This window comes from Ammospiza nelsoni, chromosome 13 (genome assembly GCF_027579445.1).
Source record: "Ammospiza nelsoni isolate bAmmNel1 chromosome 13, bAmmNel1.pri, whole genome shotgun sequence".
NCBI lineage: Eukaryota > Metazoa > Chordata > Aves > Passeriformes > Passerellidae > Ammospiza > Ammospiza nelsoni.
Window position 1 is genome coordinate 8,664,656 of NC_080645.1, and position 21,670 is coordinate 8,686,325.

General features: G+C 43.1%; 2 protein-coding genes across 3 annotated transcripts; one reads left to right on the top strand and one right to left on the bottom strand.

The window, feature by feature from the left end:
- Positions 1–2,044: 2,044 nt before the first annotated feature.
- Positions 2,045–13,626, top strand: LOC132078877 (borealin-2-like). Of its 2 annotated transcripts, none has more exons than XM_059481188.1 (10): positions 2,045–2,271; positions 2,518–2,646; positions 3,599–3,639; positions 3,997–4,057; positions 4,694–4,761; positions 5,565–5,632; positions 6,291–6,329; positions 7,389–7,521; positions 7,736–7,822; positions 13,452–13,626. In XM_059481188.1, the coding sequence occupies exons 1-10, from the start codon at positions 2,115–2,117 to the stop codon at positions 13,452–13,454; spliced, it is 786 nt and encodes a 261-aa protein (XP_059337171.1). In that variant the 5' UTR covers positions 2,045–2,114; the 3' UTR covers positions 13,455–13,626. The 2 variants fall into 2 exon arrangements, with proteins under 2 accessions (XP_059337171.1, XP_059337170.1); XM_059481187.1 differs by lacking the exon at positions 13,452–13,626 and adding an exon at positions 8,571–9,044.
- Positions 9,460–20,719, bottom strand: DNAJA2 (DnaJ heat shock protein family (Hsp40) member A2). The gene is made up of 9 exons (XM_059481186.1): positions 20,541–20,719; positions 17,774–17,833; positions 16,627–16,847; positions 15,282–15,362; positions 14,826–14,959; positions 13,431–13,627; positions 11,864–12,008; positions 11,566–11,693; positions 9,460–11,064 (listed from the first exon to the last, which is right to left on the bottom strand). Exons 1-9 carry the CDS (start codon positions 20,616–20,618, stop codon positions 10,876–10,878), a joined length of 1,233 nt encoding a protein of 410 aa, XP_059337169.1. The 5' UTR covers positions 20,619–20,719; the 3' UTR covers positions 9,460–10,875.
- Between the last annotated feature and the right edge of the window lie 951 nt (positions 20,720–21,670).

Genomic DNA, 21,670 nt, shown 5'->3' on the forward strand with positions numbered 1-21,670 from the left:
AATAACAGACAATTTTTCCTTTCAAATGCATGCTTCTAGGTTTGATCTTCCTCCAGGTGCTCCTTCTAACAGTACTTCAGATGTATGAGACTTCCAGATAATAAAGCACATGTTAAAAAATTGGTAATACTTCTCCATTGTCTATGTCACTGGAGCAACACCAGCTGGATTGCACTATGACACATTTAATCCCATGTTCAAACCAATATTTACTAATATTTAATACCCACGTAACAGATCATTAATTTCTGCATCACTCCAGTTTATGGACTTGACATTTGTCCAACTTATTACCACAAAACTATTCTCTACAAGAGCAGAACTGTAAACAGAGATGGTCTTAGGCAAGTTTATGCTCATAATTAATTCTGTAATGTAAGGAGTTGTAACCAGCAGTCAAGCAAGCCAGACTTCTTTCTTCACAGAGAGGATCAGCCAGGCAGCTGAGGCTGATCAACTGTGTCCTGAAAGCTTTGGTGAGGTGTTGTCAGCTCCCTTTTTAAAGAACTTCTTACATGGCTTGTAGGAGATTAAATTTACAGAGCAGCACTGTAACTTTCTGAGGTGTCAGTTTTGCAGTGACACCACAGAATTACTTTAGTGGTGTTTGTTTGGTAATTTCAAAGTAAACAAAATTTAGGGATAGGGAAACTAGTCCTGCTTCTGTAAACATATATGCATATGCTAGAATTACCAAAATCAGGATATTCTTTTCTTTGTGTCAGGATTTTGAGTGTTTTCTGGAACAGAAACACTTACCTGTTTGTCTGGAAGGGGTTTTTGGGAGGGTGTGGGAAGTGGAGTACATTGTTTGTTTTGCAAACAAGAAAATTGTCTGATACAAAATACTTATATTATGAATTGTCAGTCAGATTTTTTACAGCTCTTTTTGAGTGACATAGTCTGTTCCATCTGGCTCAGGAGATGTGCCAGATGCATATGATACAGAAAAAGCTACTCACGTCAGAGAGCTTGCAGCATCCATATACACAATGTCAAAACCACTAATGTTTTAAAGCATTATCTAAATGCCTTTTTGCACAGTTCCTTGCTCAAATTTGTACAAACCCCAAGATACAATAATACCTCTAGTATTATTTTTAAATTTAGATACATGCAAGATAAGTTACTTCATGGAATTGTATTTTTAACGATGTGGATTTGAATATTTTTATATATTCCATACTTGGTGTAGCCACACCTTTCTAATGTTCCCTGTTACTACGTTTTTGTTAAATCCTGGCTTCACCTGATCAGAATTTGCACAAGCTGGAACCATTTGCACTGGGCAGAGCAGGTAATTCCCTTGGTTAGCTCTGAAGCCCTGCATGCTCTGCACAGTGAACAGCAGTAATTTAATGTTATTTAGCTAAACCCAAAGCTCAGCTCTGAGACAGGGCCCTTCCTATGGAGCCCAGAGCCTTCCCAGCGCCTGGGGGAGCCGAGCACCGCCTGGCCTAGCCCTGGGCACAGTCCCCGGGATGGAAACGCTCACCTGCTCCATGCAGCTCCTGAGGGCCCGGGGCGGCTCCAAACAGGAACAAAACAGCGCAGTTCATCTGTGTGTGTGTGAGAGAGAGCCTGGCCAGCTCCTGCAGGGCGGAAGGATCATTAAATCGTGGAATCACGGAATGTTGAGGGGTTGGAATGGACCTTAGAGGTCAACTTGTTCCAACCTCCCTGCCTGGGCACGGACAGCTCCCACACGGCTGCTCAAGGCTTTATCCAGCCTGGCCTTGAGCACTGCCAGGGTTGTGGCACCACAACATCCCTGGGCTCCAGTGTCTACCACCCTCAGAGTAAATAATTCGTCTCTATTATCTAACCTCAGTTTCCCCCCTTTCAATTTGTACCCATTCCTCCTCGTCCTGTCACTTACAGGCGCCAAGGCCTGAGGCACCTCCGAGAGGGGCACTCCTGACCCCCCCCGCTCCCCTCACGGCGTTCCCTCCCTCCCCTCACGGCGTTCCCTCCCTTCTGACTGAGCCCGGGGACCGCGGGCTCCGCTCGTCCCCCGCCCGGCGGCTCCGGGCTGCCCCTGCCCGCCCCGGGGTGTGTCCGGCCGGTCCCGCTCCGGGCACGGCTGCGGGCACGGCTCGGCCCGGTCGTCGGCCATGGCCCTGGAGAAGGCCCCGTGCCGGCGGCGCAGCAGCGACTCGGGCGTGGAGCCGGACCGCGGGGCGCTGCCCCGGGACAGGGACCGCAGCGCGCTCTCCCAGAAGAAGAGGGAGCAGCGCATCGCGCTCTTCCTCAGCGACTTCGACCAGCAGGGTAGGGCCGGGGCTGCCCGGGCTGGGGAGGGAACGGCGGCTCCGGGCCGGGGTCGCCCCCTCGGGTAGGGCCGCCTGCCCCGCGCCCCGGGTTGGCGGCTCCTGGAGGCTCCAGGCGCTCTCACTCCCCGCTCGGATTTCTCCGGATAAATCGCTGTTTTAACTTTCTTTTATAGCGCGGTCTTGCAGTGCTTATACTTGGAAACATGTAACATGCGTGACAATAAGAGCGTGTTTTGTTTTAAAGCCAAGGAGCACATCCAGGAGATGAAGAAGGAGCTCGATTCGCTCTTGCAGACGGCGGAGAAGGCGTTTGCCGTGGAGCTGCTGACGATGCCGGCTGCCGTGAGGAAGATGAGAAGGAAAGAAGTGCTCGGTGAGAGTGCTCGGGTGCGGGCAGCGGAGTGCCCGGGGCTGCGGGAGAACACCTGGGAACTTGCTGCCTTTCGTGGAAAGGTTTGCTTTGTCTGCCCTGTATTTTAAGCAGATGAGCAGTGCTGTTACCCAGCAGATGCTCCCTGACCACTCCTTTTCAAGTAGACTGATCTGAGTAGCGCAGGGTAGAGAATTATTTGGTGACTAGTCTGGAGAGTACTATTATGTGTGCACTTAAGTAATCTTATTTAAAGTCTGAAGAGACAAGAAATAATCACAAACCTAGTGTTTTCTGTGTGTAAAACCAACCATTTTTGTTCATCTGAATCTGTTCATCCTTAGCCACTGATATTATTTTCTCTTTGTCAATTTGAACTCTCCTGGGCCATTGTAATCTGGTCATATACCTGTGATGATAAGCAAACAAGTTTAATTTTAACTCCCATTGATGCAGAGGTTTAAGATGTGTACACTCAGCATCAGATGTACATTCTGGTGAGAACTGATGTTTCCAGAATCTGCCTTGCAGCTGGAAATTGCAGGGGCCACACAGATATCAAACCTTAACCTCTTGAAGAACTTGAGTTTACTGTAACTGAGTATGTGTTTTGGTGTCCTTCTGGAGAAACTTCTGCCCAAGAGCATTAGCTGTCTGCAGTGCAGTGTGAGCGTGGGGTGGTTCTTTGAATGTGGGGGATACCCTGTGTGCCTACACTCAGGATTCTTTCAAGGATAAACACTGACATAGCCTCAGATTTTCATTGTTGTTTTGTAGGAGTGATTTCCTACAAGACTGGAATCTTGTTCAAATGTCACACATATGCTGACCTAGGGTTACCTATTTAACCACTGTAATCCTGAATTATTGTTTGGCTTCTGAGCCCATAAGAATATGAAGATAAAAATTATGCAAGTAATAGCATCTAAATAAGTTATAATTTCTTGAGTTACAGATTTGCAAGGACGGGAGGAAATGGCTCTTGCTGCTGCAGTGGTGAGTGTGTGTTTTCAAATCTTATCACAGTTTACAGAATAGAATTTTTCTCTCCCTGCTGTAAGTACTTCAGACAAATTATTTAATTTGGCTGTGTGTTTAAATAGAAGACGATATGAAATGACCCGGCAGCCAGCCATGGTGCAGTTATGAACATTACCTAAAGTTTTAGGATCTTCTGCTGGCAGAAATTCAGATGTTTCCATAAAAAGCTAAAAAAACAACTGGTGTTTAGCTAATCCCACTTCCTGTCAGTTGCTTTCATGCCCTTTTAGTTCACTGCCTCTTGTAACATAATATGCATCTACTGGGAAAAATACTGACAACCTTCCCTTGTTGGATAAATATTTTTTTCAGACTGACTGCTCTGTAGAAGACATGCCAAATCCCAAACTGGTGAGGACCAACAGCAAAAAAGGCAGGTCAACTCATTAATACATAGCCCGTAGTTCCTGCATTTTCCTTTTTTTTTTTTTAACTGGTTTGAACTGAGCATTTGTAAAATGAATGTTAAGCCTGAAGAATACAAGAGGGAAAGGTGCATAACAGACCCCAAGCATTCAGTGTGGAGGATCATGAGCTATGCTACTGTAGAGGTACTTTAAAGCATGAGACAAGAGCTTCTCTCCTTTGCAATTTATCAGGGGAAATGGTGAGAAGAGACAGATTTAAGGCTTTACAGTGTAGCAGGAGAGTTAGGAAAGCTACCCCTCTTTTCTTAGGTTTCCCTTAACATTCTGCCCATTGAGCTTTGTAGGAAATACAAATTTTTTTTCATATTCCCAAATATGCAGTAAGGAGGATCCTACCACTGGGTGTAATTCTGTTTTGTCTGTGGGCTGAGGGATTATCTGGGGTCTTGTAACTGAGGGATTATCTGTGTGTCCCAGTGCTGCTGAACACACAGAGTTTGCTCTGACCTGTGAATGACATTGGATGGCACAAGGGCCAAAGCTGTCATGGGGGGGAAATGGGCTTCAAACATGAGGCTGAAGTGGTGTTTCATGCTCTTCATGAGATCTTTATTTTCCTTGTCTTGCTAATACATTTATAGTTAAGGTAACTACAATTGTTGAATATGAAGATACCAAGCACAGTTCTGCAAAGAAAATAACTAAAAAAGTAAGTTTATTCTGTTTTTATTCAAAAAACATAAGGACTTAATCAGTTTTGACCTACCACAAGCCCTGCTAGATCCATGAGAAGGCAGGCTGGTGCTCTGCTGTCTGTTGGAAAAGTCAGTTATTTTAAATGTAATTTATTTGAAGTTAAGCAAGGCTAACTGTAAATTATTTTCATAATGAAATATGGTATCTGCACTTCTAGTGACTAATAACACAGGCTGGCAAGTACTGGCATGGTCATTCTCTCTTGATTTGCCAGTAAATCTTGATGGTTTGAAGAACCATATTTTGTTGAAACTTTATTTTTAAATCAACCTCGTGTTTAATCCATGTTTTTCTATAACTGAGTAGTTATAGCATTCTTGTCTCTAAACCAAATCAAGTGTTTTAGTTTTGCCACCTCAGTCTGTCTGGGCAGTGCAGCTCCTCAGCCAGACACTGATGTAGCAAGCTGATAACAAATACAAAAAAGATTCTGTGCAATTACAGACTTCTACTGGAAAAAGGCTTAGAAGTTGGAAGGGTGTATATTAGGTGGTTGGTTATACAAAACTTCAGTAGGAATAAATATGTTTTGGCATTATGAAACTTCTTTTAAAATGTATATTTGGCATTTTATATATATATATATATATATACACACACACACATATATACATGTATATATATCATAGGCAACACTATGGGGCTTAGCTACCCTTTTTCAACAGGGAAGTTTTACAGTATTGTTCCTACAAATACCTATCATTTTGCTTTCAAATGCTACCTTTTTTAACTGCAGTCTTATATATAAATTTTTAGATCTCCAAAACCAGGTCACTGGTTTCACTGGCCTCAGGTTTAAGTGGCAAACTGAACTCTCTTTCTAGGTAAGACTGATCTTTGATAGCTTATTTAACTCACCTGAATTTCTGAGTGCTGAACACAATTATTTTCAAATATAGTAGCTGAGATTTGAGCCCAAAGGGAATACATCTGACAAGGATTCTCCCATAACCTGAGATGCACTGTGGTGATATGAACCTGAGCAAAAAAGCACCTGTGGTTGATGAAGGTGCACAGTTCTGAACTGAGGGGAGCAGTACAGATTCCCAAACATTACTAATGGAAGAGAGCATGTAAGGAAAGCACCTTTGCTCTGCTAGTACTGCTGAATTGTTCTGTAATAAACACTTCACTTGGGTATTGCAGCCCTCCCTTGCTCAGTAACATGAATTATTATTGTGTTCTTGTATGGTTTTAATCCCACTGTGTCATGTTTACCTCAGGAGGGCTTTTTCACATGTTTTTCACACTAGATCCCTGTCATGGGGCACTTCAGCATTCTCTAATCCACTGTGTGTCTACCTTCACCCTAGCTAAAACTTTACAGTAAAAGTAGATGAGAAAATAAATAAAAATAATACACCAACAAAATGAAACCCCCAACAAAATATAAAGCAAATAGCTACTTCTTTAGTGTCTGTTTAGTGTCTTCTGCTAGTGCAGCTTGCAGAAGGATGCTAAGTCTCTTTGTTTTCATTGCAGTGCCACAAATCTCAAAGCCACTCCAAAGGGAGCTAGAAGGTAAGAAGATTTCAGTTTGCTCCTAATCAATAATTTTGTTCAATACCAAGACACTATGTATTATTATCAATGTAGATAGAATAGATCTTTGTGGTCTGCCACTAAATGTGACAGTAGGGGTGCCAAACCAGTTACACCTCCTGCCTTGGGTGTGGGTGTTAGCTTAAATTATTGTGGAGGCACAGGATTTGATGTCCTAACTAAGTCAGTTTAAAAAAAAAAAGTAATTAGAGTATAAATGCTATTCTCACTATTTACAGACTTGCATCTCAACTGGTTCTCAGAGCACAACCTTGATTAAAATGTCACCAATACTGCTTTGTTAAAAATAAACCAATCCCTACAAACCCCTCAACCAAATACACTGATAATCAGTTCTTGGCATCTTGAACAGTCAAGATTTTTAGTTAGTATCATTCTGCATACACTACAGAGTTTGCTTTTGGCACAAGCTGAAGTGAGGGGGGTGAACAACTTAAATGGGTCCTGAAAGCAGAAAGTGGTTCAGTTTCACCTTGGCCTGCTATAAATGTCAGAGGCTTGTTTCCATGCAGAACACACCCAAATCTTACATTTTTAAAGTAAAATAATAACTGTTGTATAATAGAAACTTAGGAATTCTGCATGGCATAAGGCACACCCTGTGCCTCTGAGAGGTAGCAGCTTTGGTATTTATTGATATCTCCCTCTGTAGTAGACAGATAGAGGACATGTCTTATCTTAAGCCCTGAGGCACAAAGTTTCCTCTTTCCAAAACTGTAAACATTCACTGCTGATATTGGAGAGTGGATATTCTTGTTACTGAGTGGCCAAAATGTCATCTTGTGTCACAGGCTTACAAGGTTACTGCAGTGCCAGGGTCATAAAACCTTACCCAGCAGTGCCCATAAGTGCTGCTCACGGTTGGGTTTCTGTAGTCTGCTGGCAGAACTGGAAAAATTTAAACATGACTGCCTCTCTCCTAGGTGTATTTCCTACTACTGGCATTTATTTCATGCTTGAAAATTTCCAACAGAGCACAGAAAGTTAACCTCAAAGTAAATTTTCATTGTTTTCTAGTGCTGGATTACAACAGATTGTCTCAAGAACTTTACCTGCCAGTGGAAGAGCTCAAGGCATGTTAAAGAGAAGTAAATCAGTACCCCAACATAAAAGTGTTCCATTTGTCAACATTCCCCTGGCTGATGGACAGGTATCTTTTTTCTTTAAAAAAACATTTTCAACTGACAGTAGTTGATCAATACATATAGTATGATAGTGATAGCTCTTGCTATTCCTAAATGAGATGCTGCTAAACAAAAGGAAAATGGTTGCCAACGTTCTGCAATGTACAGAGGAGCACACGAGTTTCAGGGAAGCTGGGCATGCAAGAAAAATTTTAATCTTAGAATTGTTTCTCTTCACAGACACTGTGCACAGCTGGTGGAGACCTCTGCAATATTGATGTGCAGCTCCTAAACCAGGACACAGTACAGCACATCCATAACCTGGTGGTAAGCCTGAACTAGGAGACTTAGAGATCTGTGCATTCACACACCTGGTCCCAGGCTTTCATCTCACATTCTGGCATGAATGCAAATTTCAACTCTTTGGAGTTTAAGCCTCAACTGGCTGGCATCAGTTGGAGGGAGGAGGGAGGGAAGAACTGCTGCCCATGGATCATGTGTAAAAGGAATTGCACTTACATAAGCACGTGCAGTTTGGTGACAGTGGAGGGATCACAGGAGCATAAACTCTTCCTTCTGCACTGCTCTGGTGGCTGTCCTGCCATGTGAGCAAACTGCCATTCCCTTATCTCTCATTCACAAAGGCTGACAAAGCTGCAGCTCAGTTTTTGAGTCTTCTTATAATCCATAATTCTGTGGCCCTTGCTGAGTAAGAACTACATACCTGGTAAGTCCCTGCTGCAGTTGAACAGGAACTGCCTTAATGGGTGTGAGGCAAAATAAAGTGCTACAAAGAACTTTGTAGCACCTACTGCCCAGCCCTCCTGAAGATAAGGGTACCTGGGCTATTGTTTGAAGTAATGGGAATTATCCAGAGTGAGAGATGCTCACCAGTTTACAGTTGTGCAGGTATAGAGTCAAGGTAAAGCTCTGGGAGCTGTTCTGTGGTTTTTGTTATGGCCCTGCCTCCATGGGCACAGTGGGGAGTGAGTGCTCTCTGCTTGCTTTAACAGTAGGGACTTTTCTTCCAAGTTCTTTTGGGCAGCTTGAGCTAAAATGAATTTTCCCCTCTCAGAGTGAGCTGACTGTCCTATGTGGAAAGGTAACACCTAAACCAAGTTAATGGAACTGTCTGGTGACTACAGAACATTGGTGACTGCTCTTGCCTGCTGCCTCCCTAGTGTTGAAATAATGTCTATTATGTCTTAATAAAGCTGTATACTGCCCATTAAATGTTTACATAAGCTTTTATATCATGTGATGTGTCTCATTAAGTTCCTGTTATGAAGGATAGCAATGCAGAAGAAAATTATACTTTTTCTTTATAAAAGGTTTAGGTTAGGTTTTAACTAAGTTCACAGCAAAATGAACAGTAAGAGGCTGTATATAGGAAATAAGTTTCTCTAATATCAACTCACAAAGAAACTGAAATACAAGGTATTAATTTTTGAACAGCCTTAAGACATTTTAATAACTTCAGGTATGTGGTAGCATGTATGAATCTAACACAGGAATAAAATTTATTTCCAGTCTTGTGTGTGACATGACAGTAATGCGCAAGATGACAGGTAAAATTAGAATTTATCAGGTGCTGCTGGCAGGAGCCCAAATTAATGCCAGCTGGGGACTGAAGCAGAACTGCCCTACAGTGATCAGCTCTTCCTCCACCCCCCTTCACTTCAGCTATCATGAATCCCTTCCTCTCTTCCCCTTCAAAAAAGCCACAGAACCTGAGTGGGGATTAAAGGTTTAGAGAGTTACTCTATTTTGCAAGGACTTACAAGCAGAAGACAGGTGGTGTAATTGTTTAAGCATTGCAGGTTACAAGGACTGACTCCTTGGTGAGAGCAGTCAGGAGAAAGGATCAGCATATAACCATGGCTTCACAAAAAGCAACCCCAAGTTTTAATAAATGAAAATAAAAGAGCCACTAGAGAATGCCACATCATAAGTCAGTACTGAAATACAGATCAAACAGTATTTATTTTTGCTTCATTTTTAGAGTCTATAACAAGGATGTTCAGCAACACTCAAATGCCAATGCCTACCCAAGCACATTGAAACCCTTGGAGTTTGTCCCTCCAACCTCATCAATAAAGTGTCAACAACTATCAGAAAAATAACTAAACAAGTCACACTTCAGATTTGTAAAGAAAAGTAGAGCTTCAACTTTCTCACTTAAACAGGAGAGAAACCTTGCTATAGAGGCAGCTTACCAACCCAACACTGTTCATGCACAACAGTTCCTTAGTTAAGGTCACATTTTTGCTTTGTTCTGGCTTTTTTGCCAATTAATAGTAATAGAACTGCAGCTGGAGATTTTAATATCTTCCTACTTAAAGCAAAGTGCAAACTACTAGAAAAGTAACAAAACCATCTACATTTTTTATGTTTCCAGGTTAAACAATTCTTTTTTTAACCTGGAAACATTTTTCTAGGAAGTGAGGCTGAATCAGACTTTGAATAGGATTCAAAGGCTAAGAGAAAGACACCATTATTTCAAAATGTAATCATTCCCCATTTAAGGGGTTTGTTATCTTTAGACTGAATTCAGATATCCTTGTGTTTTCTTCACACAAAGGGGACATGGCTGCAGCCTTCCCTGTGCCCATTTTAGTCATCTCTCATTTCAGGAAGAGACTTGAATGTGGCACACAATTGTTATCCAACCTTCACCTAGTCTTAAGGCAGCTTCAGCCTCCCTGTGTTTGTAAAATGTCTATCATCTACATAGTCTCTTCATACACAGACTAGTTAAAGCCACTGGAAAAGTAAGAGTTACAAGGCAAAAGAAATATATTATACACCAACTGCTTTTATTTAATTTCAGAAACCGTTCACAAGATGGTAGAAAAAAAACTTACAACCACTTCTAATTTAGTCTTTCATTGTTCCCAGTCAGCTCTAAACCCATTATGTGCAAAGCCCATTTACCATGCATCTAGATGATAGATACAGGCTATGAAATTCTTGATTCTACTTGTAGCAGCTTATGCAGGTGCAGCCAAATACCAAGCCTCAGGACAAATTGTACACAAACTTTACAATGTAGAATTTGAATTTAAAATATGAAACTTAAAATCTACACAAAACTGGTAAAAATCAAGCACAGATACGAGGACAAACTTAAAACCCATGTGAAAAGGAGTCTCGTCTTCCTTTCAAGTGCTTTATTCTGCTACACAGTCAAAATGAAGATGTAAGCTTGTGGTTAGTTTAAATTACACTCTGTAGATACTATAGACCAATTTAAAAGTTACACATACAGCAATAGATGTCCATTGGTTCATCTGGATTACTTATACAATCCAGCTGGATTGTTGAAAACAAGTCAGGCAAAATTTGAAAGAAAATCCTTGTGCAACTTTTTAGACAAATGTTTACTGGTGGGCACACTGTACCCCAGGTCCATGATGGCTGCTTTCTTCATCAGAACTATCATTATAAGCTTCACGTCTCTGGCCACCACCTGAACCACGAGTGGTATCAAATTCTTGAAGATCTACCTCTTCTGCATCACCAATTACATTGGGAAATTCTGGTCTAGCTGGCAGAAGATCTTCAAGTTCCTGCCCCAAAGAAAGAAATGCATTCAGTATTGCATCTAGAAGACCTAAACCAAGTGACTGGTTTCCCATATCTTTGAGACACCTCTAAGAGCAGGTTTGGCTTACAAGTCTATGCTGATGAAAGCCCTGAATTGCAGAGTCATTTAAAAGCATTTGTATCAACTGGAAGGCACCACTTCAAGAAAACCAACAGCTCCACATATCATCTACCAGAAGTGTAATCAGTAAATACAGTTGCACTCCATAAACTTATCATACAGCAACAGAAAGATTCTCCTCCTGCCCTCATCTGTGTACCATCTGCACAGCTCCTAAATACAGCTTCCACAAATTCATATTTCAAGGGCTATTTCCAAGTAACACATGGCCCATAAGAAAGGTTAAAAGAACTTTACTCACATCTGAATTTAAGCACTGAGAGCAAGCCCATGAGGTACAACACAGGCTCTTTGCACACTCTGTCAAGTAAGACACCACATTTTTGCTTGAACAGCTACTTACTGAAAGCTTTTCCGGGCTAATCCAGTTATTTTCAGGAAACTGAACATCAAATTTAATGTAGAGATCCCCTTTCTCAAAAGGATTGCGATACTGTGGCATTCCTTCCCCTCTGACAACACGAACACAACCTGCAATTCAAAGAGAAGTAAAGTAATAAAGTGCTGCCGCAGAGCCACTGTCTCTCCACACAGCTCTGTTTCCCCAGCCTGGGCTCAGTTAACAGGACAACAAGGGTGGGATTAAGTGCTGAAGAGTCACAAAAGCATAATCAAAGAAATCCTTATCAGCTCAAGCCTACCTGGTTCAATTACTTTTCCAGGAGGATATTTAACCACAATCTGACGTCCATCAAGGTGCTTAAATGTGAACTGAAATCCACACAGTGCTTCAACAAGTCCAATCTTGTGTGTCATATGCAAGTCATTCACATCCCGCTGGAACACCTGGGAAACAAAGGAGATGTCCTTTCTAGTACTGCAATCACAACTCCACCAGACTCATTATTGAGAGTTCATTATTATTTATCCTTAAAACTCAATGTCAGAGCAACAGCCTTTGTATCAAGTGAACCTGATTCCATTAATTCAGATGGCGTAACATGCTTGGGAAGTTTGTGCCTGACCAAGTGTCATCTAAAACAAGCCAAACCACACCACACACCAAGGCAGCATTCAAATTAAACCAGGCCTGTACAGCAGCCCCAACTTTCACTCCCAACATCTTCCACACAAGCAACCTATAACCAAAACTGACAACAGTTTGACACTATTTCACCTGCACTGGAGTATATAAACCACATCTTCGTTTTTCAGCTCTTGTCCTCAAGCATTTCAGCTTTAGCTCCCTTGACCTACAGCAGGACTTTGATCACTTAGTCCATAGCTGCGAGAAGAGATCTTTAGGCCACAGAACTCAGGATTCTTAATCAGAGTAAATCTTAAAATTTGTCCACTGGCAGACAAATGGATAGTGGACATTTGTCCACCAAGTCCCATCTGAAGAGAAATTTTAAGAACAAAGTCTATCTAGTTTTACTCACTAGGACAAAGTACAGACTGGCAGATTAGCAGTCCTTGACACAGCTTTGAAAATCTTACAAAGTACCCAATGAGCAGATAACTAATATTATATCCTTAATATTTGACTGTAGTTTAAATTTGTACTCCATGCTACTCTGTCACAACACAAAAGTCCTCAAGTGCAACACACAAACTGTTTCTTATTCATCATAGCTATTATGATTAAAAAAGGAGCAGTCACCTCAACTCTACCCCACATGATGTTTTAACAGAAGATAAATTGCAACATTTAATTCCAAAGTGCAGTGATTCCAGCATACAGTGAACGGAAGTCTTACCAAACCAGTATAAAATAATAATGTTTGTTTTGTTAAGTTAATCAGCAACATCACCATTTTGTGTTACTTCCAGAACCAGAGTAACAGACACAGACAGCACCATTTGGGGGTTTTATCAGGAGTTCCCTGCCACATCACAAGACATGGAAAAAAGGCATGCTTATAATTTCGTTAGTGTCACAAGCAAAGCAGACTGTGAAAGTGAACATCCTGAATGGCTCTTCACTGCATCCACTGTATCAAAGTCAGTCAGAGCTTATCTGAGCAGCTGCCTCTTGCTAGCATTAGGAGGCACCAGAAGCTGCCAGTCCCCTGGCTAAGGACTTGCCCAGTTTTTTCTGGCTCACCATGAAAGCTGTGTTACACACTATAAATCTATTAAAAGCTATTCCCTATCTCTCCCAGAGCTGCAACTGTATCAATTACTTTAAATGAATGGCCATCTATAGAACTTAAATATTAACAAGTGGAATAAAAGGCATTTAAAAGATCAACTCAAAAGCATTACCTCATTCTCCTTCTCTTGCAGTAAAAGGACAATATCGCCTGGTTCCACTCCGGGAGCCTGATCTGCTTCTCCACTGAATGTAATTCTCTGCCCATGTTTCATGCCTTTATCTACATGGACTTCAAGTATTTTTACCTCTTTGATCACCTTCTTCCCTTCACATTTTTTACAGCGGTCTTTTTCATTAATTACTTCACCTAAATAAAGACAAATTTTGAGTTCAGAGATCTTGACATAATTGCATCCAATTCCTAGGAAAAACTATTTGAAAGCAAGCTGAAGAATTTCTGCAACACAAGTAGTGATTTCAATGTTGCTTTATGAATTCCTCACAAGAGGAAATCTAGGCTTCATTTATTCTAGCTGAGAAATGGGGAAGGAAGAAAAAACAAAAGTTCTCTGACTGCCTCATCTCCCAGAATATCCCCACAAGACAGTCCTGGGTAAATGCAGCCAGCAGAACTAGTCTTGCATACAAAAACTGGGAAAGAGAGCCAGTCACATCAGATTTACCCCTACAAAGGTAATTACTGTTTCCAGCAAACTGAAGGGTGACAATTCAAAATGGCTTCAATGCTCTGTTCTACCTCACCTTTATTTTTCCAGTAAGCTCTTGTCTCTATACACAGTAACCAAAGTATTAGGGCACATGGACTGTAAGATTCGGTACTAAGTGCCACAAGCAGATGCCTTTGGCTTAAAACATTAAGCTTCTCACCTTAAACCACCTTTCTGTGAAACAAAGCATAACATCATGATGAAGTTGAAACTACAAAATATGTAGGTTAGGCATAAGAAATGTTAAAGACAACATCATTTATGAAATGTTTTGACAAGTCACAAAATACAACTCTTTGTAGCTTGAGTGTTGTGACAAGTAAAATCATCCACAAGGTGATGTTATTACTCTGCCAACAGCAGAATACATAGAAAGAAATCACGTGAAGTGCTGAACTTGCTACCCCTAATCAGAACCAATTCAGGCAAAGATATCATCTTAATTTGAAGAAGTTAAAAATTCAACTTTAGGTTCCCATTTTTAATCTACGATTGTCCTTGGATATGAGGAAATGCAAAAAGACAAATAGCTCCTAAAATAGCAACATCCTGGTTTTTAGTTTAACACAAGAGTAACAGCAGTAAGTAATATTCACATCTAAGTGTTTTTAAAGATGATCAATCCCTACTGCTTGAGCTTGCAGGCTGTTTTTCAGTACATTACACAGTGTAAATCTTGCTGCTGTTCTGAGTGAAATCATTTCTCCGTGCTGCCACCAGAGTGAGATGCAGCTGACTGGGAAAGGGTAGAAGTGCCCTGGATAAGTTCCTCCTGAGATTTGAGCAGGAGCTGGGTCCAAGCAAGCACAGTGAGGAGCAGAGCAGAGCCTGGCCTACCTTCTCCGTTGCAGTCGGAGCACACGGACTGCATCTGCTGCACCATGCCCGGGGCCAGCTGCCGGATCATGATGCGCACGCCCCGGCCCCGGCACGCGTTGCACTTCTGAACGGAGCCGGCCTTCCCTCCCTGCCTGCAGCACACAGCACCGGGTGCATCAACAGCAAGTTCTTCACCAAGAGATCAGAAACCCCCTGCAGCAGTAGGCCAGCATGCCCACATGCCCAACTGCGCTGCCCATTACAGTCAGGTCCTCCGCTCTCCCACCCTTCCCCCACACAAAGCCCCTGAATAGTTCCAGTTCCATCAACAGCATCATTCAAGTTCAACAATTTGCTGGTCAGAAAACAGGCTCCAGTAAGTCAAATACTGATAAAGATCTGACACAGGAGATCCTTCATTACACTGTCTGCCAACAAAGCAACCAGAGAACTCAAAAATACAAACAAACTTACCCATTACATGCACTACAAAGGACATTCTTGCTAAGTTGTAGTTTAGTTGTCTTTCCATTATACAGATCTTCTAAAGAGACTCTACAAAATAAAGTATTTCTCCTGGGTTATCATTTAAAAACTTATTTTCCCCATGTAATTAAAATACTTGCCTAGGACAAATAAACAAGCAACCTATTTCCCTAGTTAATATTCCTAACAAGACTACATCTGCTATCAAAATAAGATTTTAAGCACAAAAGTTACTGAAAAAACAATTTCCATACATATCAATATACACTTGATACACAATATAAATCTGAACATAGTTTTAGAGAAAAGTGTAATTTAATCAGAATAAACCAGGTAGGATTGGTTGTATTTCTCAATAGGAAACAAGCTTATCTAGAATTTTAGGTGCTATTATACAGTCATAATTAATTTCTACCAGGCAGGTGAGAAACAAGCCTCTGTAAACACTCCACACAATAATATAGTCTATTGCATAAACAGTAATAACACAGAGTACTTACTATTGTACTGGGTTTTCCACTTTAGTGGGGAGGGGTTAGCATGTCCCCAAGGCCACTTAACTTTTTAGTGTTCCTCCTAAAAGGGTTTGTTAGTGGACCAAAACTTCAACTTAGTGTATTGAGTTGTATTAAGAACAGGTTGCCTGGCATCAGTATTTACAAATAACAACAAAATCAAAGCTCATTAATAATCCACCATGAAGGACCAGCTACAAAACAGAAGTGAAGCTAAACAGACTTGGCCAAGCACAGTCTCCCAATCACAGGAAAGATGTTGCTTAACTGAAGTTGTTAAAAGGGACCTGCTCAGCAGCCAAAAAGCCAGCCATGACTGCAAGAAGAGATCTCCAAAACACAGATGTGATATTCAAGAATGGCTTTGAATAAATAAACAAAACCAAAGCCACTACACACACTTTTCCATTAATTATGAGGTTCAACCATAGTTCCAGCTGGCACTGCCCTATGAATTCAAGTCTTTCCAGAGCACCTCCACCTCCACAGACCAGAATCTGCCTGGTGAGTAATACTTGGCTGTTGAAGGCTTTTCCAGATTAGAACTACCAAACAATCAGGGAGCAAAACAAAGAAAATAAAGCTAACAAAGTACATAATTCAAATAACCTGGCAAAGTATTTGGTAGTTTCTAGATTAACCAACCAAGGAAAGTAACTCCAGATGACTGCCCCCTGCTCTACACACAACATGCAGCTCTGAAGAGCAGTGCAGACTGCAGAGGATCTCAACTGAGAAGTGTATCAAGAACAGAAACCAGCAGAGTTTCTATGGCCAGGAAAGCTTCAAAGCACAAGATGCAGCATCAAGGTACTCACTTGAGTGGATGCACCATATCTTCTCCTCTTCTTCTACCATTGCGACTTCTACTCTGGCCACCCATGAAATTGAACAATCCCCCACCAAAGATATGGGAGAAAATATCGTCCATGCCACTGCTGCCGCTGCCTTCTCGCAGCCCCTGCTCTCCATACCGATCGTACAGCTCGCGTTTCTCGGGATTGGACAATACTTCATAGGCAAAGCTTATTTCTTTGAACTAGGAGAGGAAACAGAGTCAAAACAGTGCATGATCATTTAGAACCTAAAGGCAGCATTTTGTGAGTTTCTCCCCCTGCACGAACCCCTATCAATTATGAAGGTACACAATGAAACACTTTTCCCTCATTTTAACATAACTTAGACTTAGTTTTTTTACATCTTACCATAAAATATTTTACTGCAAAACTTGGTTGGCTTTGTTCTTTACTAGCATAAGACAGATTTCTTCCAAATTAAAAAAACAAATCCAACAAAAGAAACCCCCAAGTACACAACAGTGCAGAAACCAAAAGGCAGAATATCCAACAGTTACATACTAACAGCAAAGGCTTCAACATGTTGGGCACTTCAAATACACTAACAATTAAGTAGCTTTCTGAAAGGTATATTAATGTATTTGGCAAATTAGTATCTTTTCATGGTTATCTCTGCTCACATCTAAGCAGCCATCAGAACTACAATTTGGTTAAAGATAATCAGCTGAGTCAACTTAATTGATGATTTTTAAATTGCTTTTAGTGTAACAAATCTAATTCAATCTTCCCACACATGTAATTTGGTTTATGCTGCAGCAGTTTTAGGAATCTCTACACATCCATTTCTCCATGTTGGAAACACTTGAAAAATTGACCACCTTTTTCAAATTCCTACAGATGCCATGAGCAGATGACATTATCTCAGGAAATGAGCAGCAGTTTTTTCCTCAGCATTACCTTCTCAACCAATTTGAGCCAACTGCTGCATTTTGTCATGAGGTACACTGGCTGATGTTGAGACTGGGGAGAAGCCGCCCAGACAATTCTCCCTCTCACAGTACTGCTTAACAACTTAACCAGCAAGCCCCCAACACCTGTACTCAGCTCCTTACATGTTAGTGTAATGGAAAACTTAAGGTATTAAAAAGAAAAGATGAATCTTTCTTACTTTATCCCCTGCATTTGGATTCTTATCAGGATGGTATTCCTTGGCCAGTTTTCTGTATGCCTAGTTGAAAGAGGTAGAAAATTATTTAAAATTTCCATTTATCAGTTCTTTTCTGTGAAACTCAAGTAATGTCCCCAGGAAGATAGAAAATCCTAATAAAGCAAAGTGTAAATATTATAATGTTTTAAAGTCACTAATATATTGATACAACCTAAAAATATTTTAATATGGCTATGTGCATACATGAACCAGACTCACATTCACACACAGCTATGGCACACAATAGCCAGAACTAGTTCTCCTGCTTATCCTCATAAACTTACAGGGAGACCCCCATCTGATTTTCATTGAAATGACTTGCTCTTCAGAACCCACTCAAACCCAACACCACAACAGTAACTTTGAACCCTGTCTGTCTTTGCCCTCGACCACAGCAGTTCAGTAACAACAAAATGGCTGCCTCAGCTTCCACTGAACCCTAGAACCACTCCTCACAACAATCAGTTCCTTCTTCCCCACCTATCACTGATGGAAGGGTTCACCTCACTCTGAGCTCAGTGCATGAGTTACATGTGCAGAAATGTACACAGCACTGCTTTTATTTCAGTTCTGTACATCAGCAGGAGTAAGTACAGCCAAATCCCCAGAAGGGACTTTCCAGGCTGCTTTTTTCTGACCAGCACTGACATTCTGGACCACCACTGGTTCTTCAGCAGCCCTTCACCTGTTCTGCTTACACTTGAGAGGATCAAAGCAAACAAAGCAGGCAGAGACTTCTCCCACCGGAGCTAATGACAGTAGGAACTTCAACCCTTCCTCTACTGCACCTCAACACCCCTCAGAAGCAATCAGGGGACAGATATTAACAAATTACATTGTATACAGTTTTTTATTTTTAAAATTACAACTATTAACAAAGCTACAGTGATGCAACGGCAAAAAAATTAAGGTATCAATTCTTGGAGAGGATTTTTCAAACACTTTATTTCTGAATAACTGAGCACCTAAAGTAACTCTTTAGAAATACAATATTAAGATCTTTACATAGAAAGCTTTACAGAAATCACAACTTTTCAGCTTCTGAACAAATTTCCTTTTTTTTAGATCCATTCAGTTATTTCTCATTATTGATTTTATCTTGAAACACTCTGTACTTCTGCATGCAATCAAGACACAATAAAGAACTAGTAAAATAAAAACAATGTTGATATTACAAGCCTAATATTCTAAAGGAGAGTAAATGTAAAAACCAAAACTCATACATCTTACTGGAAAAAATCACCCATAAGGAACAAAGCATAATGTTCCACAAACCTGTGTATTCTATGTCATAATGGATGTTCTCCATATATTTTAAATAAAACAACCAAGAAAAAAAAGCAAAACACCACTAAACTGATAACCTAAGGAACATTATCTAATGAGGAAAAAAGGAGCTTGCAATGGTGATCTTTAAAAAGAGAAAACCCTCACATCTTTTCTGATAACAGCATTCCAGGCCAGAGCAACTCCTACAACTACCCATGGCCCTGAAGGAAGCCACCACTATTTCATCAGAACCAAATCCAGAATCAAGGTCTACACTGGGAACATATATAACTTCAGTAAAAGTTAATTCAGCCACTGTAAAAGCCTGTTCTCTCAGCTCCTTCAGACCAAGATTCGTTTTCAATATTTCTACACTATTAGACAGGTTAAAATATCAGATTTTAAAGCACCCATGAAACCTCTCCATGACAATAAGATACACAGGAACTCCTTGGTGTTGCAGACAGCTGGAAAATTTACATTCCACGAATAGTCTAATATGTGGTAATTAATACTGGGTGGTGCGGTCTAACCTAGCAGAAAACTGCTCCGGTTTTCATTCTTAAAGGACACAGATAGCTTTAAGCGAACCCTGTAATAAATTGAAATATTCTGGTGGGCAGTGCTGTACACTAAACACAACCTTCTCAGCGCCTGCCCTCCATCTCCAGCACAATTTCAGCACTGCAATCGCCGAGCCCTGCACAAATGAGGCTGCCGCGTGCATGACGGGTAAGGCGCAGTTGTTGGTGCCAGCACCACCCACCCGCGGAAGCCTCTGCGAGTGAACCGTCTGGTTCATTCTCCTCCCTCACGTGGAAACGGTCATTAAGGCCTCCACCAAAAAAAAAAAAAAAAAAAAAAAAAAAAAAAAAAAAAAAAAAAAAAAAAAAGATAAAAAGGGAAAAAAAAGAAAAAAAAGTGCTTCAAACACTACAGGATGGAATTGCTATAGTGACGACCTGGCTCCAAGTTTTCACCTCCCCTCTTTGTTTACCTCGCCTTCCCGCGTTCGGCCTGGGAGGAACCGCATCTACGAGCGAAACCGAATCCTCCCAGGGCCGGCACGTGGGGCAGACAATGGCACCGGTGAGGCTCGGCCCGCAAGGATTCTCACCCCCGAAGAGCCCTCGCGGCCGCGCTCGGCGCGGTGCGGCGGGGGCGGGATGAGCCGCGTTCCGCCCGCGCCCGGAGCCCACGCGGGACGCGCCGGGCCAGGGACGCGGCCGGGCCCCGCCGCCCCCTCCTCCCGCCGGGCCCTCGCCCTGCCCGCGGCCTCTCGGACCGCTCGGCCCCGGGCGCGGCCTACCGAGCACCGCGCCGCGCCCGCAGCGGAGCCCCAGCCCCGCCGCCCGCGGCTGCCCCGCTCGGCCCCGCTGCCCTCGCCGCCCGCCCGCGGGGCCCTGCCCGGCCGGGCCCAGCACCCCCCCACCGCCCGACCTCCGCCCCTCCGCCGCACCTTCTTGAGTTCATTGTCGGAGGCGCCGGGCGGCACGCCCAGGATGTCGTAGAGCTTCGTGTCGGCCACGTTGGCCATGGCGGGGCGGCGGCGGGGCCGAGCGGGGCCGGGCGGGCCGAGGGCGGCGCGGGCAGGGCCGAGACCGGCGGCAGGACACGGACACGGACCGGCCGCGACGTCACCGCGCACGCGCTGCGTCACCGCGCCGCGACGCGCGAGGCGCGCGGCCCCGCCCCCTCGGCGGCCCTGACCCAGTTCCGGCGCGGCGCGGCAGGGGGCGCTGTGCGGGGCCCTGAGGGCACGGCCGGGAGCGCGGACGGGGCTGCGCAACGGGAACAGCGGCCTCGGCTGTCCCGCCTGGAACCGCACAGAGCCAGCGGCCCGGAGAGCGCCTCTGGGATCGTCCAGTCCCACCTGTCACCGAACGCTTCCATGTCAACCAGACCCCGGTACCGAGTGCCCTGTGCCGACTTAAACACCCTCAGGGACGGTGACTCCACCGTCCTCCCTGGGCAGCCCGTTCCAGTATCTGTGAAAAAATTGGCCGTGATATCCAACCTGACCGTCCCTCAGTGCAGGTTAAGACTCTTCTCTCATCCTGTCACTTACTGCCTGGGAGAAGAGCCTGACCCCACCTGGCTGCAGCCTCCTTTCAGTGAGCTGTAGAGAGTGATAGATAAGTTCACACCTGAGATTCCTGCAGGCTGAGCCCCCTCAGCTCCCTCAGCTGCTCCCATCAGACCTGTACCCCAGATTGTTCCCCAGCTCCCTCAGCTGCTCCCATCAGACCTGTACCCCAGATTCTTCTCCAGCTCCTTCAGCTGCTCCTCATCAGACCTGTACCCCAGATTCTTCCCCAGTTCCATTGCCCCTTCTCTGGACTCCCTTCAGCACCTCAATGTCCTTCCAGAACTGAGGGGCCCAGAACTGGACACAGCACTCGAGGTGTGGCCTCACCAGTGCTCAGTACACTGGGACAGTCACTGCCCTGGTCCTGCTGGGACAATCCCTGCCCTATTCCTGGTACAGGCTGGGGGCCATTGGCATTCTTGGCCACCTGGGCACACTTGGCTCATGTCCAGCCTTTGTTGACAAGCACCTCCAGGTCCTTTTGCACCAGACACTTCCCA

Bases quoted from the DNA above. Each gene is read 5' to 3' on its own strand.
- LOC132078877 (XM_059481187.1), top strand. From the start codon at position 2,115: ATGGCCCTGGAGAAGGCCCCGTGCCGGCGGCGCAGCAGCGACTCGGGC. The intron at 4,058-4,693 runs GCAGGTCAACTC...ATACATTTATAG, and splicing joins GAGGACCAACAGCAAAAAAG to TTAAGGTAACTACAATTGTT. The intron at 6,330-7,388 runs GTAAGAAGATTT...ATTGTTTTCTAG, and splicing joins ACTCCAAAGGGAGCTAGAAG to TGCTGGATTACAACAGATTG.
- DNAJA2 (XM_059481186.1), bottom strand. From the start codon at position 20,618: ATGGCCAACGTGGCCGACACGAAGCTCTACGACATCCTGGGCGTGCCG. The intron at 17,834-20,540 runs GTGCGGCGGAGG...TCTTTCAACTAG, and splicing joins CCGACAATGAACTCAAGAAG to GCATACAGAAAACTGGCCAA. The intron at 11,065-11,565 runs GTAAGTAGCTGT...TCTTTGGGGCAG, and splicing joins TTAGCCCGGAAAAGCTTTCA to GAACTTGAAGATCTTCTGCC.